The sequence below is a fragment of the Oncorhynchus keta genome, chromosome 19 (assembly GCF_023373465.1).
Source record: "Oncorhynchus keta strain PuntledgeMale-10-30-2019 chromosome 19, Oket_V2, whole genome shotgun sequence".
In the NCBI taxonomy this organism is placed as follows: Eukaryota; Metazoa; Chordata; class Actinopteri; order Salmoniformes; family Salmonidae; genus Oncorhynchus; species Oncorhynchus keta.
Genome location: NC_068439.1, coordinates 87106709 through 87120601, shown reverse-complemented (window position 1 = coordinate 87120601; position 13893 = coordinate 87106709). Strand labels below are relative to the sequence as shown.

The following is a 13893-nucleotide window of genomic DNA, read 5'->3' as shown; positions in this document are numbered from 1 at the left end:
CTATACTATCTATTCTATACTATCTATTCTTCACTATCTATTCTATACTATCTATTCTATACTATCTATTCTATACTATCTATTTTATACTATCTATTCTATACTATCTATTCTACACTATCTATTCTATACTATCTATTCTATACTATCTATTCTATACTATCTATTCTATACTATCTATTCTATACTATCTATTCTATACTATCTATTCTTCACTATCTATTCTATACTATCTATTCTATACTATCTATTCTATACTATCTATTCTATACTATCTATTCTATACTATCTATTCTATACTATCTATTCTATACTATCTATTCTTCACTATCTATTCTATACTATCTATTCTATACTATCTATTCTATACTATCTATTCTATACTATCTATTCTATACTATCTATTCTATACTATCTATTCTATACTATCTATTCTATACTATCTATTCTATACTATCTATTCTATACTATCTATTCTATACTATCTATTCTATACTATCTATTCTATACTATCTATTCTTCACTATCTATTCTATACTATCTATTCTATACTATCTATTCTATACTGGGGCGGTAGGTAGTCTAGTGGTTAGAGCACTGGACTAGTAACCGAAAGGTTGCAAGATCAAATCCCTGAGCTGACAATGTACAATCTGTCATTCTGCCCCTGAACAAGACAGTTAACCCACTGTTCCCAGGCCGTCATTGAAAATAATAATTTGTTCTTAACTGACTTGCCTGGTTAAATAAAAGGTAAAATAAAAAATAACGACCAAATGTAGAACTATACAACGGTCAGTATATTGGACGTTTAGTGTGTCTTTGACTCACCTGGCAGCCTCTTCATCCCCCCTCCTCTTTCTCTCTCTCTCCTCCTCTCTCCCTCTCTCCATCTCTCTCAGTTTCAGCTCCTTGACCCGGCAGAGGTCCTCCAGAACAGCCTGCTGCTTCCCCTTCCGCTCCCTCAGGTCCTAACATAACCACAACATCACAAAACCATCACACAACTATAACCATCACATAACCATCACACAACTATAACCATCACATAACCACAACATCACATAACCATCACACAACTATAACCATCACATAACCATCACATAACCACAACATCACACAACTATAACCATCACATAGCCACAACATCACATAACCATCACACAACTATAACCATCACATAACCACAACATCACATAACCATCACACAACTATAACCATCACATAACCATCACATAACCACAACATCACATAACCATCACATAGCCACAACATCACATAACCATCACACAACTATAACCATCACATAACCATAACACAACTATAACCATCACACAACTATAACCATCACATAACCACAACATCACATAACCATCACACAACTATAACCATCACATAACCATCACACAACTATAACCATCACACAACTATAACCATCACATAGCCACAACATCACATAACCATCATACAACTATAACATCACACGACTATAACCATCACATAACTATAACCATCACATAACCACAACATCACATAACCATCACACAACTATAACCATCACATAACTATAACCATCACATAACTATAACCATCACATAACCATCACACAACTATAACCATCACATAACCATCACACAACTATAACCATCACTTAACCATCACATAACCATCACAAAACTATAACCATCACACGACTATAACCATCACACGACTATAACCATCACACGACTATAACCATCACACAACTATAACCATCACATAACTATAACCATCACATAACCACAACATCACATAACCATCACACAACTATAACCATCACACAACTATAACCATCACATAACCATCACACAACTATAACCATCACTTAACCATCACAAAACTATAACCATCACATAACCATCACACAACTATAACCATCACATAACTATAACCATCACACAACTATAACCATCACATAACCATCACATAACCACAACATCACATAACCATCACACAACTATAACCATCACATAACCATCACACAACTATAACCATCACACAACTATAACCATCACACAACTATAACCATCACATAACCACAACATCACATAACCATCACACAACTATAACCATCACACGACTATAACCATCACACAACTATAACCATCACATAAACACAACATCACATAACCATCACACGACTATAACCATCACACAACTATAACCATCACATAACCACAACATCACATAACCATCACACAACTATAACCATCACACAACCACAGCCACAACACAACCACAACACAACCACAACCACAGCCACAACACAACCACAGCCACAACACAACCACAGCCACAACACAACCACAGCACAACACAACCACAGCCACAACACAACCACAACACAACCACAGCACAACCACAGCCACAACACAACCACAGCACAACACAACCACAGCACAACACAACCACAGCCACAACACAACCACAGCCACAACACAACCACAGCACAACACAACCACAGCCACAACACAACCACAACACAACCACAGCACAACACAACCACAGCCACAACACAACCACAGCCACAACACAACCACAACACAACCACAGCACAACACAACCACAGCACAACACAACCACAACCACAACACAACCACAGCCACAACACAACCACAGCACAACACAACCACAGCACAACACAACCACAGCACAACACAACCACAACCACAACACAACCACAACCACAACACAACCACAGCACAACACAACCACAACCACAACACAACCACAGCCACAACACAACCACAACCACAACACAACCACAGCCACAACACAACCACAACCACAACACAACCACAGCCACAACACAACCACAGCACAACACAACCACAACCACAACACAACCACAGCCACAACACAACCACAGCACAACACAACCACAGCACAACACAACCACAACCACAACACAACCACAGCCACAACACAACCACAGCACAACACAACCACAGCACAACCACAGCACAACACAACCACAACCACAACACAACCACAGCCACAACACAACCACAGCACAACACAACCACAGCACAACACAACCACAGCACAACACAACCACAACCACAACACAACCACAGCACAACACAACCACAACCACAACACAACCACAGCCACAACACAACCACAACCACAACACAACCACAGCCACAACACAACCACAGCACAACACAACCACAGCACAACACAACCACAACCACAACACAACCACAACCACAACACAACCACAGCCACAACACAACCACAGCACAACACAACCACAGCACAACACAACCACAGCCACAACACAACCATAACACAACCATCATACAAACACAACTCAAACATAACACAACCATAACATATCCACAACCCAAACACAACACAACCACATACAAACATAACCACAACACAACCACAACACAACCACAACACAAAACACAACCACAACACAACCATCATACAACCACAACACAACCATTATAACTCATCATGGAAATGAAATGTAAACAAAAACTAAGCAAAGTATTCATCAGTAATACTATCACTATGAGGGACTGATATAATAATGAAGAAAGCAAGGGAAAAGAAGGGGAGTTGATAAACTAATGATAAACAGAAATATGCAGATGGAGGGACAGACAGAAAGGAGAATAACCTTGATAAGGAGGAAGAGTTGACTGAGACAGCCCAGCAGCGAGAGAAGAGACTGTAGAACACAGTCATCCATATCGACTGACTAGGGAGGAGGGAGGGAGAGAGAGAGGGAGGGGCGAGAGGGAGGGGAGAGAGAGAGACGGAGGGGCGAGAGGGAGGGAGAGAGAGGGAGACGGAGGGAGGGAGAGAGAGAGGGAGGGGAGAGAGAGACGGAGGGAGGGAGGGGAGAGACGGAGGGAGGGAGGGGAGAGACGGAGGGAGGGAGGGGATACGGAAGGGGAGGGGAGAGAGAGAGGGATGGGAGAGAGAGACGGAGGGAGGGAGGGGAGAGGGAGGGAGGGAGGGGGAGGGAGGGAGGGAGGGAGGGAGGGAGGGAGGGAGGGAGGGAGGGAGGGAGGGAGGGAGGGGGAGGGAGAGAGAGGGATGGGAGAGAGAGACAGAGGGAGGGAGGGGAGAGAGAGAGGTAGGGGAGACGGAGGGAGAGGGGAGAGGGAGGGAGGGGAGATGAGGGAGAGGGGAGAGAGAAGAAAAAGAGAGGGAGGGGAAAGGGAGAGAGGGAGGGAGGGGCGAGAGGGAGGGGAGAGAGAGACGGAGGGAGGGAAGAGAGAGAGGGAGGGGCGAGAGGGAGGAGGGGAGAGAGAGACGGAGGGAGGGAGGGGAGAGGGAGACGGAGGGAGGGAGGGAGGGAGGGAGGGGAGGGAGGGAGGGAGGGAGGGAGGGAGGGAGGGAGGGAGGGAGGGAGGGAGGGAGGGAGGGAGGGGGAGAGAGAGGGATGGGAGAGAGAGACAGAGGGAGGGAGGGGAGAGAGAGAGGTAGGGGAGACGGAGGGAGAGGGGAGAGGGAGGGAGGGGAGATGAGGGAGAGGGGAGAGAGAAGAAAAAGAGAGGGAGGGGAAAGGGAGAGAGGGGGGGAGGGGAGACGAGGGAGAGGGAGGGAAAGGGAGGGAAAAGGGAGAGAGGGAGGGAGGGAGACGAGGGAGAGGGAGGGAAACGGAGGGGAGAGGGAGAGAGGAAAGGAGAGAGAGAGAGGGAGGAGAGACGAGGGAGAGGGGAGAGAGAGGGAGGGGAGATGAGGGAGAGGGGAGAGAGAAGAAAAGGGAGGGAGGGGAGAGGGAGAGAGGGAGGGGAGAGGGAGAGAGGGAGGGGAGAGGGAGAGAGGGAGGGAGGGAGAGAGAGGGAGGAGAGACGAGGGAGAGGGAGGAGAGATGAGGGAGAGGGGAGAGAGAGGGAGGGGAGAGAGGGGGAGAGGGAGAGAGGGAGGGGGGAGGGAGGGAGGGGAGACGAGGGAGAGGGAGGGAAACGGAGGGGAGGGGAGAGGGAGAGAGGGAGGGGAGAGAGAGAGAGGGGAGAAAGAGGGAGGGAGCGAGAGGGAGGGAGGGGAGGCGAGAGAGGTAGAGGGAGGGGTGATGAGGGGAGACGAGGGAGAGGGAGAGAGGGGAAACAAAGGAGGGAGGGGGATGAGGGAGAAAGGGGAGACGGAGGGAGGGAGGGGAGTCGGAGGAAGGGAGAGGGAGAAAGGGGAGACGGAGGGAGGGAGGGGAGTCGGAGGAAGGGAGAGGGAGGGGAGAGAGGGGGAGACGGCGGGGAGAGGGTGGGGAGACGGAGGGAGGGTAGAGAGGGAGGGGAGACGGAGGGAGGGTAGAGAGGGAGAGGAGAGAGTGATGGTAGAGAGGGAGAGGAGAGAGGAATGGAGGTAGGGGACAGAGAGGGAGGAAAGAGGAATGGAGGGAGGGACGGAAAGGATGGGTCGAAAGAAAGAAGAGGGAGAAAGAGAACAGTTAAAGGAATCCACAGGCAGCAAAATAAAGGAAGGCAGGAAGGAAGGAAGGAAGGAAGGAAGGCAGGAAGGCAGGCAGGAAGGCAGGAAGGCAGGAAGGCAGGAAGGAAGGAAGGAAGGAAGGCAGGAAGGCAGGAAGGCAGGAAGGAAGGCAGGAAGGAAGGCAGGAAGGCAAGAAGGCAGGAAGGCTGGAAGGAAGGAAGGCAGGAAGGAAGAAGCATGTTTTTCACTAGTTATTATTAGGATCATATTCTGAGGACAATACAAAGGAGATGTTTTTTTCTTCTTCGTGTTTTCGTCTGTTGACGGCAAAGATCTTGGTAGGTTCCATCAATGATCTGACGGATCACGGCGGTCATCTTGGTGATTGTCTTGGTAACCAGTTGGGTGGTGCTGTGGTCCTCTCCATCCAACAGTCTCCTGTACTCTGAGATCTCCGTCTCCAGGCGGGTCTTAAGGTCTAGCAGATGGTGCCATGGAGCTGGGAGAGCTGGTCCTTCAGACTCGTCATCGTGCTCTGGAGCCCCGCCGGGCCCATCTGTGCAGAGTAGCGGTTCTGGATGTCTGTCAGGGTGGGTGCACTCCAGACAATAGTGTGTGATTGCAATTTGGGGTATTTCTGCATGTGGGCATTCCTCTATCTGCAGTGCCCGAGAGGAGGGGGCGAGGTACACGGTCTACTGGTATCCTAGCTATATTTAGCTACTTATCTCCTCCCACCTACTATATACTTACAATGTCTTTGTTTGTCGTCTCTCTATTGAACCAATCAACCCTTCTATGGGGACGGGGAGTTGTAGTTCACCCTTCGGTGTCAGACTCGGCTTCGGTGTCAGGCTCGGCTTCGGTGTCAGACTCGGCTTCGGTGTCAGGCTCGGCTTCGGTGTCAGGCTCGGCTTCGGTGTCAGGCTCGGCTTCGGTGTCAGGCTCGGCTTCGGTGTCAGGCTCGGCTTCGGTGTCAGGCTCGGCTTCGGTGTCAGACTCGGCTTCGGTGTCAGGCTCGGCTTCGGTGTAAGGCTCGGCTTCGGTGTCAGGCTCGGCTTCGGTGTCAGGCTCGGCTTCGGTGTCAGGCTCGGCTTCGGTGTCAGGCTCGGCTTCGGTGTCAGGCTCGGCTTCGGTGTCAGGCTCGGCTTCGGTGTCAGGCTCGGCTTCGGTGTCAGGCTCGGCTTCGGTGTCAGGCTCGGCTTCGGTGTCAGGCTCGGCTTCGGTGTCAGGCTCGGCTTCGGTGTAAGGCTCGGCTTCGGTGTCAGGCTCGGCTTCGGTGTCAGACTCGGCTTCAGTGTAAGGCTCGGCCCGGTGTCAGGCTCGGCCGGTGTCAGGCTCGACTTCGGTGTAAGGCTCGGCTTCGGTGTCAGGCTCGGCTCGTGTCAGGCTCGGCTTCGGTGTCAGGCTCGGCTTCGGTGTCAGGCTCGGCTTCGGTGTCAGGCTCGGCTTCGTGTCAGGCTCGGCTTCGGTGTAAGGCTCGACTTCGGTGTCAGGCTCGGCCCGGTGTCAGGCTCGGCCGGTGTCAGGCTCGGCTTCGGTGTCAGGCTCGGCTTCGGTGTCAGGCTCGACTTCGGTGTAAGGCTCGGCCGGTGTCAGGCTCGGCTTCGGTGTCAGGCTCGGCTTCGGTGTCAGGCTCGGCTTCGGTGTCAGGCTCGACTTCGGTGTAAGGCTCGACATCGGTGTCAGGCTCGACTTCGGTGTAAGGCTCGACATCGGTGTAAGGCTCGGCTTCGGTGTAAGGCTCGGCTTCGGTGTCAGGCTCGGCTTCGGTGTCAGGCTCGACTTCGGTGTCAGGCTCGACTTCGGTGTCAGGCTCGGCTTGTCCACCAGAGGTCACAATGTCCTTCTTAGTTGTAGAGCTTCCCTGGTAGTGGAGGTGTTCAGATACTCAGATTCACCAGTGATTGTCTGAGATGCGATTTCTTCCTTCCCACCTTGTGTCTTTAGTCAAAGTTCTAGGACCACTTTTCCATGGCGTAGCTGCAGACTGAATCTTTCTGGTCTCGTAGTGGAGGTTATCTTCTCACCTCGTGTTGAGTCACTTTACACGGCAGTAGCAATCCGTTAATGTGCTGGACTTACCATTTTCAGCACTGTAGCCATCGCTCCACACTTTCTGATCTGATATTATTAATTATTAGCGAGTCCTTTTAAGCACTCTGGTCGGAAAGGCAGTTCCATCACATTGACATGCTCGTCTGAGCTAATTAGGGGCTTAGTTAATGTGCAACAGACACGAAAAATCATCATCTCATTAGAAAACTGAAATCACATTCATATCTTAACACAAATAGTTTCATTGTTCTTCATATCGTATTAACATCCTATTGGATGGAAACTTGACAGCTAGAATGTGTTTCCTTCCTAAGTTACAGTATTTTCGTTACACAGTTTTTAATGACATCACAAAATGAAAAGCAATATGACAGGATTATTCTTTAGATCCCCACGGTCCATTCTTAACCTAACCCTTACCTTATCTATTAAATATTGTCTCATATTCACTGTCTTCAGAAAAAGGTTTTGGAGGCAAGAGTATCTCTCTACACACAGCACAAGAAAGAACATTTTGGGGCACACAATTTATGACCGGGTCTTAAGGTGTCAAAACCGACACAACTCCCCACTCTCCTCTCCTGTAGGTCTGTCTATCTGTCAGCCATGTTCCAAGATGGTCTGTCTATCTGTCAGCCATGTACCAAGAAGCTCTGTCTATCTGTCAGCCATGTTCCAAGCTGGTCTGTCTATCTGTCAGCCATGTTCCAAGCTGGTCTGTCTATCTGTCAGCCATGTTCCAAGCTGGTCTGTCTATCTGTCAGCCATGTGCCAAACTGGTCTGTCTATCTGTCAGCCATGTTCCAAACTGGTCTGTCTATCTGTCAGCCATGTTCCAAACTGGTCTGTCCATCTGTCAGCCATGTTCCAAGCTGGTCTGGCTATCTGTCAGCCATGTTCCAAACTGGTCTGTCTATCTGTCAGCCATGTTCCAAACTGGTCTGTCTATCTGTCAGCCATGTTCCAAACTGGTCTGTCTATCTGTCAGCCATGTTCCAAGCTGGTCTGGCTATCTGTCAGCCATGTTCCAAGCTGGTCTGTCTATCTGTCAGCCATGTTCCAAGCTGGTCTGTCTATCTGTCAGCCATGTTCCAAGCTGGTCTGTCTATCTGTCAGCCATGTTCCAAGCTGGTCTGTCTATCTGTCAGCCATGTTCCAAGCTGGTCTGGCTATCTGTCAGCCATGTTCCAAGCTGGTCTGTCTATCTGTCAGCCATGTTCCAAGCTGGTCTGTCTATCTGTCAGCCATGTTCCAAGCTGGTCTGGCTATCTGTCAGCCATGTTCCAAACTGGTCTGGCTATCTGTCAGCCATGTTCCAAACTGGTCTGGCTAACTGTCAGCCATGTTCCAAGCTGGTCTGGCTATCTGTCAGCCATGTTCCAAACTGGTCTGGCTATCTGTCAGCCATGTTCCAAACTGGTCTGGCTATCTGTCAGCCATGTTCCAAGCTGGTCTGTCTATCTGTCAGCCATGCACATTTGACCCAGGAGAGAGTCATGACACCCTGTTGATCTAGACAGGTTGAACTATAACATGACCCTGATGGTATTGTTGATCTAGACAGGCTGACTATAACATGACCCTGATGGTATTGTTGATCTAGACAGGCTGAACTATAACATGACCCTGATGGTATTGTTGATCTAGACAGGCTGAACTATAACATGACCCTGATGGTATTGTTGATCTAGACAGGCTGAACTATAACATGACCCTGATGGTATTGTTGATCTAGACAGGCTGACTATAACATGACCCTGATGGTATTGTTGATCTAGACAGGCTGAACTATAACATGACCCTGATGGTATTGTTGATCTAGACAGGCTGACTATAACATGACCCTGATGGTATTGTTGATCTAGACAGGCTGACTATAACATGACCCTGATGGTATTGTTGATCTAGACAGGCTGAACTATAACATGACCCTGATGGTATTGTTGATCTAGACAGGCTGACTATAACATGACCCTGATGGTATTGTTGATCTAGACAGGCTGAACTATAACATGACCCTGATGGTATTGTTGATCTAGACAGGCTGAACTATAACATGACCCTGATGGTATTGTTGATCTAGACAGGCTGAACTATAACATGACCCTGATGGTATTGTTGATCTAGACAGGCTGACTATAACATGACCCTGATGGTATTGTTGATCTAGACAGGCTGAACTATAACATGACCCTGATGGTATTGTTGATCTAGACAGGCTGAACTATAACATGACCCTGATGGTATTGTTGATCTAGACAGGCTGACTATAACATGACCCTGATGGTATTGTTGATCTAGACAGGCTGAACTATAACATGACCCTGATGGTATTGTTGATCTAGACAGGTTGACTATAACATGACCCTGATGGTATTGTTGATCTAGACAGGCTGAATTATAACATGACCCTGATGGTATTGTTGATCTAGACAGGCTGAATTATAACATGACCCTGATGGTATTGTTGATCTAGACAGGTTGACTATAACATGACCCTGATGGTATTGCTGATCTAGACAGGCTGAACTATAACATGACCCTGATGGTATTGTTGATCTAGACAGGCTGAACTATAACATGACCCTGATGGTATTGCTGATCTAGACAGGCTGAACTATAACATGACCCTGATGGTATTGTTGATCTAGACAGGCTGAACTATAACATGACCCTGATGGTATTGTTGATCTAGACAGGCTGAACTATAACATGACCCTGATGGTATTGTTGATCTAGACAGGTTGACTATAACATGACCCTGATGGTATTGTTGATCTAGACAGGTTGGCTGGCTGGCTCCCTAGCTAACGTTAGCTGGCTGGCTCCCGAGCTAACGTTAGCTGGCTGTCTCCCTAGCTAACGTTAGCTGGCTGGCTCCCTAGCTAACGTTAGCTGGCTGGCTCCCTAGCTAACGTTAGCTGGCTGGCTCCCTAGCTAACGTTAGCTGGCTGGCTCCCTAGCCAACGTTAGCTGGCTGTCTCCCTAGCTAACGTTAGCTGGCTGGCTCCCTAGCTAACGTTAGCTGGCTGTCTCCCTAGCTAACGTTAGCTGGCTGTCTCCCTAGCTAACGTTAGCTGGCTGTCTCCCTAGCTAACGTTAGCTGGCTGGCTCCCTAGCTAACGTTAGCTGGCTGTCTCCCTAGCTAACGTTAGCTGGCTGTCTCCCTAGATAACGTTAGCTGGCTGTCTCCCTAGCTAACGTTACGTGTATGACGTTATTATTCATATCCCAGAACCGTTTGCTTTGCTAGGTAGAGCCTACTGTTAGCTAGCTCCCAGCAGATTCATGTAGTGTAGTGGCTCGTTAGCTAACATGACGTGTGTGATCTTACACACCGTTTACCTTGCTAGGGTCATTGTTTACCTTGCTAGGGTCATTGTTTACCTTGCTAGGGTCATTGTTTACCTTGCTAGGGTCATTGTTTACCTTGCTAGGGTCATTGTTTACCTTGCTAGGGTCATTGTTTACCTTGCTAGGGTCATTGTTTACCTTGCTAGGGTCATTGTTTACCTTGCTAGGGTCATTGTTTACCTTGCTAGGGTCATTGTTTACCTTGCTAGGGTCATTGTTTACCGAGCTAGGGTCATTGTTTACCTTGCTAGGGTCATTGTTTACCTTGCTAGGGTCATTGTTTACCTTGCTAGGGTCATTGTTTACCTTGCTAGGGTCATTGTTTACCGAGCTAGGGTCATTGTTTACCGAGCTAGGGTCATTGTTTACCTTGCTAGGGTCATTGTTTACCGAGCTAGGGTCATTGTTTACCTTGCTAGGGTCATTGTTTACCTTGCCTGGGTCATTGTTTACCTTGCCAGGGTCATTGTTTACCTTGCCAGGGTCATTGTTTACCTTGCTAGGGTCATTGTTTACCTTGCTAGGGTCATTGTTTACCTTGCTAGGGTCATTGTTTACCTTGCTAGGGTCATTGTTTACCGAGCTAGGGTCATTGTTTACCTTGCTAGGGTCATTGTTTACCTTGCTAGGGTCATTGTTTACCGAGCTAGGGTCATTGTTTACCGAGCTAGGGTCATTGTTTACCGAGCTAGGGTCATTGTTTACCGAGCTAGGGTCATTGTTTACCTTGCTAGGGTCATTGTTTACCGAGCTAGGGTCATTGTTTACCGAGCTAGGGTCATTGTTTACCTTGCTAGGGTCATTGTTTACCGAGCTAGGGTCATTGTTTACCTTGCTAGGGTCATTGTTTACCTTGCTAGGGTCATTGTTTACCTTGCTAGGGTCATTGTTTACCTTGCTAGGGTCATTGTTTACCTTGATAGGGTCATTGTTTACCTTGATAGGGTCATTGTTTAAGCTAAAGTGTACAACACCCGTTGAATATGGTCGGTGTCTCTAGTGGTCTGTCCAGGTTTTCGCTGGTCTCTAGTGGTCTGTCCAGGTTTTCGCTGGTCTCTAGTGGTCTGTCCAGGTTTTCGCTGGTCTCTAGTGGTCTGTACTTTGATATCTTGCTGGTAGTGGTCTGTAGGGGTCTGTAGTGGTCTGTACTGGTCTGTAGTGGTATGTACTAGTCTGTAGTGGTCTGTAGTGGTATGTACTAGTCTGTAGTGGTCTGTAGTGGTATGTACTAGTCTGTAGTGGTCTGTAGTGGTTTGTACTGGTATGTAGTGGTCTGTAGTGGTATGTACTAGTCTGTAGTGGTCTGTAGTGGTTTGTACTAGTCTGTAGTGGTTTGTAGTGGTATGTACTAGTCTGTAGTGGTCTGTAGTGGTTTGTACTAGTCTGTAGTGGTCTGTAGTGGTATGTACTAGTCTGTAGTGGTCTGTAGTGGTACCTTAAGGTCTTGCTGGTAGTGGTCCATCATGGCCAGCTTGTCGGTTGTCTCTCTCTCCAGAGTGTCTAATTGGTCCTTCAGCCTCCGACAGACCACGCCCTTCTCCGCAACGCTGCCACCTACAGAGGTCATTGCCACAGCTACCAACACAGGTCAGAGGTCATGGAGATCAGCACAGAGTTCAAGGTTGAAAGAATGTTGAGAGCAGTGTGTGTGTGTGTGTGTGTCTGTGTCTGTGTGTGTGTGTGTGTGTGTGTGTGTGTGTGTGTGTGTGTGTGTGTGTGTGTGTCTTACCAGGGATGTTGTTGCAGCCCATGTTCTTGAGTCTCTCTGTCAGTCTCTGTTGCTGTGGAACCAACTGACACAGTTTCCTCTGGTAGTCCTATTGTACACAGACACACATGTATTTATAGTAACCTATAGCTGGCTGGCTCCTTGGAGCCCACTAACCTATGGTGTTGGAGGACAGAAGAGAGACACGTGTTTATTGTACAGTACCAGTATTGCTGTAAACCTTATTTTTTTATTTTGGAGGGATGGACGTATTGAGGGGAGGAGGGGTGGTGATGGAGGGATGGACGTATTGAGGAGAGGAGGGATGGACGTATTGAGGAGAGGAGGGATGGACGTATTGAGGAGAGGAGGGGTGGTGGTGGAGGGATGGACGTATTGAGGGGAGGAGGGGTGGTGGTGGAGGGATGGACGTATTGAGGGGAGGAGGGGTGGTGATGGAGGGGTGGACGTATTGAGGGGAGGAGGGGTGGTGATGGAGGGGTGGACGTATTGAGGAGAGGAGGGGTGGTGATGGAGGGATGGACGTATTGAGGGGAGGAGGGGTGGTGGTGGAGGGATGGACGTATTGAGGGGAGGAGGGATGGACGTATTGAGGGGAGGAGGGGTGGTGATGGAGGGATGGACGTATTGAGGAGAGGAGGGATGGTGATGGAGGGGTGGACGTATTGAGGGGAGGAGGGGTGGTGATGGAGGGATGGACGTATTGAGGAGAGGAGGGGTGGTGATGGAGGGGTGGACGTATTGAGGGGAGGAGGGGTGGTGATGGAGGGATGGACGTATTGAGGAGAGGAGGGATGGACGTATTGAGGAGAGGAGGGGTGGTGATGGAGGGGTGGACGTATTGAGGGGAGGAGGGATGGACGTATTGAGGAGAGGAGGGGTGGTGATGGAGGGGTGGACGTATTGAGGGGAGGAGGGATGGACGTATTGAGGGAGGAGGGATGGACGTATTGAGGGGAGGAGGGATGGACATATTGAGGGGAGGAGGGGTGGTGGTGGAGGGATGGACGTATTGAGGAGAGGAGGGGTGGTGATGGAGGGATGGACGTATTGAGGAGAGGAGGGATGGTGATGGAGGGGTGGACGTATTGAGGGGAGGAGGGGTGGTGATGGAGGGATGGACGTATTGAGGAGAGGAGGGGTGGTGGTGGAGGGGTGGACGTATTGAGGGGAGGAGGGATGGACGTATTGAGGAGAGGAGGGGTGGACGTATTGAGGAGAGGAGGGGTGGTGATGGAGGGATGGACGTATTGAGGAGAGGAGGGATGGACGTATTGAGGAGAGGAGGGATGGACGTATTGAGGAGAGGAGGGGTGGTGGTG

At 49.0% G+C, this 13893-nt stretch overlaps 1 protein-coding gene across 9 annotated transcripts in view; it reads right to left on the bottom strand.

The window, feature by feature from the left end:
• LOC118381393 (intersectin-2-like) overlaps positions 1-13893 on the bottom strand; it is a 278177-nt gene that overhangs the window by 115702 nt on the left and 148582 nt on the right. For 4 of the 9 annotated variants that reach the window (XM_052471713.1, XM_052471714.1, XM_052471710.1 and 1 more), the window contains exons 16-19: positions 12572-12659; positions 12278-12417; positions 3674-3754; positions 832-971 (exon numbers count right to left, since the gene is read on the bottom strand). In XM_052471713.1, the coding sequence (XP_052327673.1) occupies positions 832-971; positions 3674-3754; positions 12278-12417; positions 12572-12659 (449 nt within the window). The remainder of the gene's footprint in view (positions 1-831; positions 972-3673; positions 3755-12277; positions 12418-12571; positions 12660-13893) is intronic. The other 5 variants (XM_052471719.1, XM_052471716.1, XM_052471715.1 and 2 more) reach the window with 4 other exon arrangements.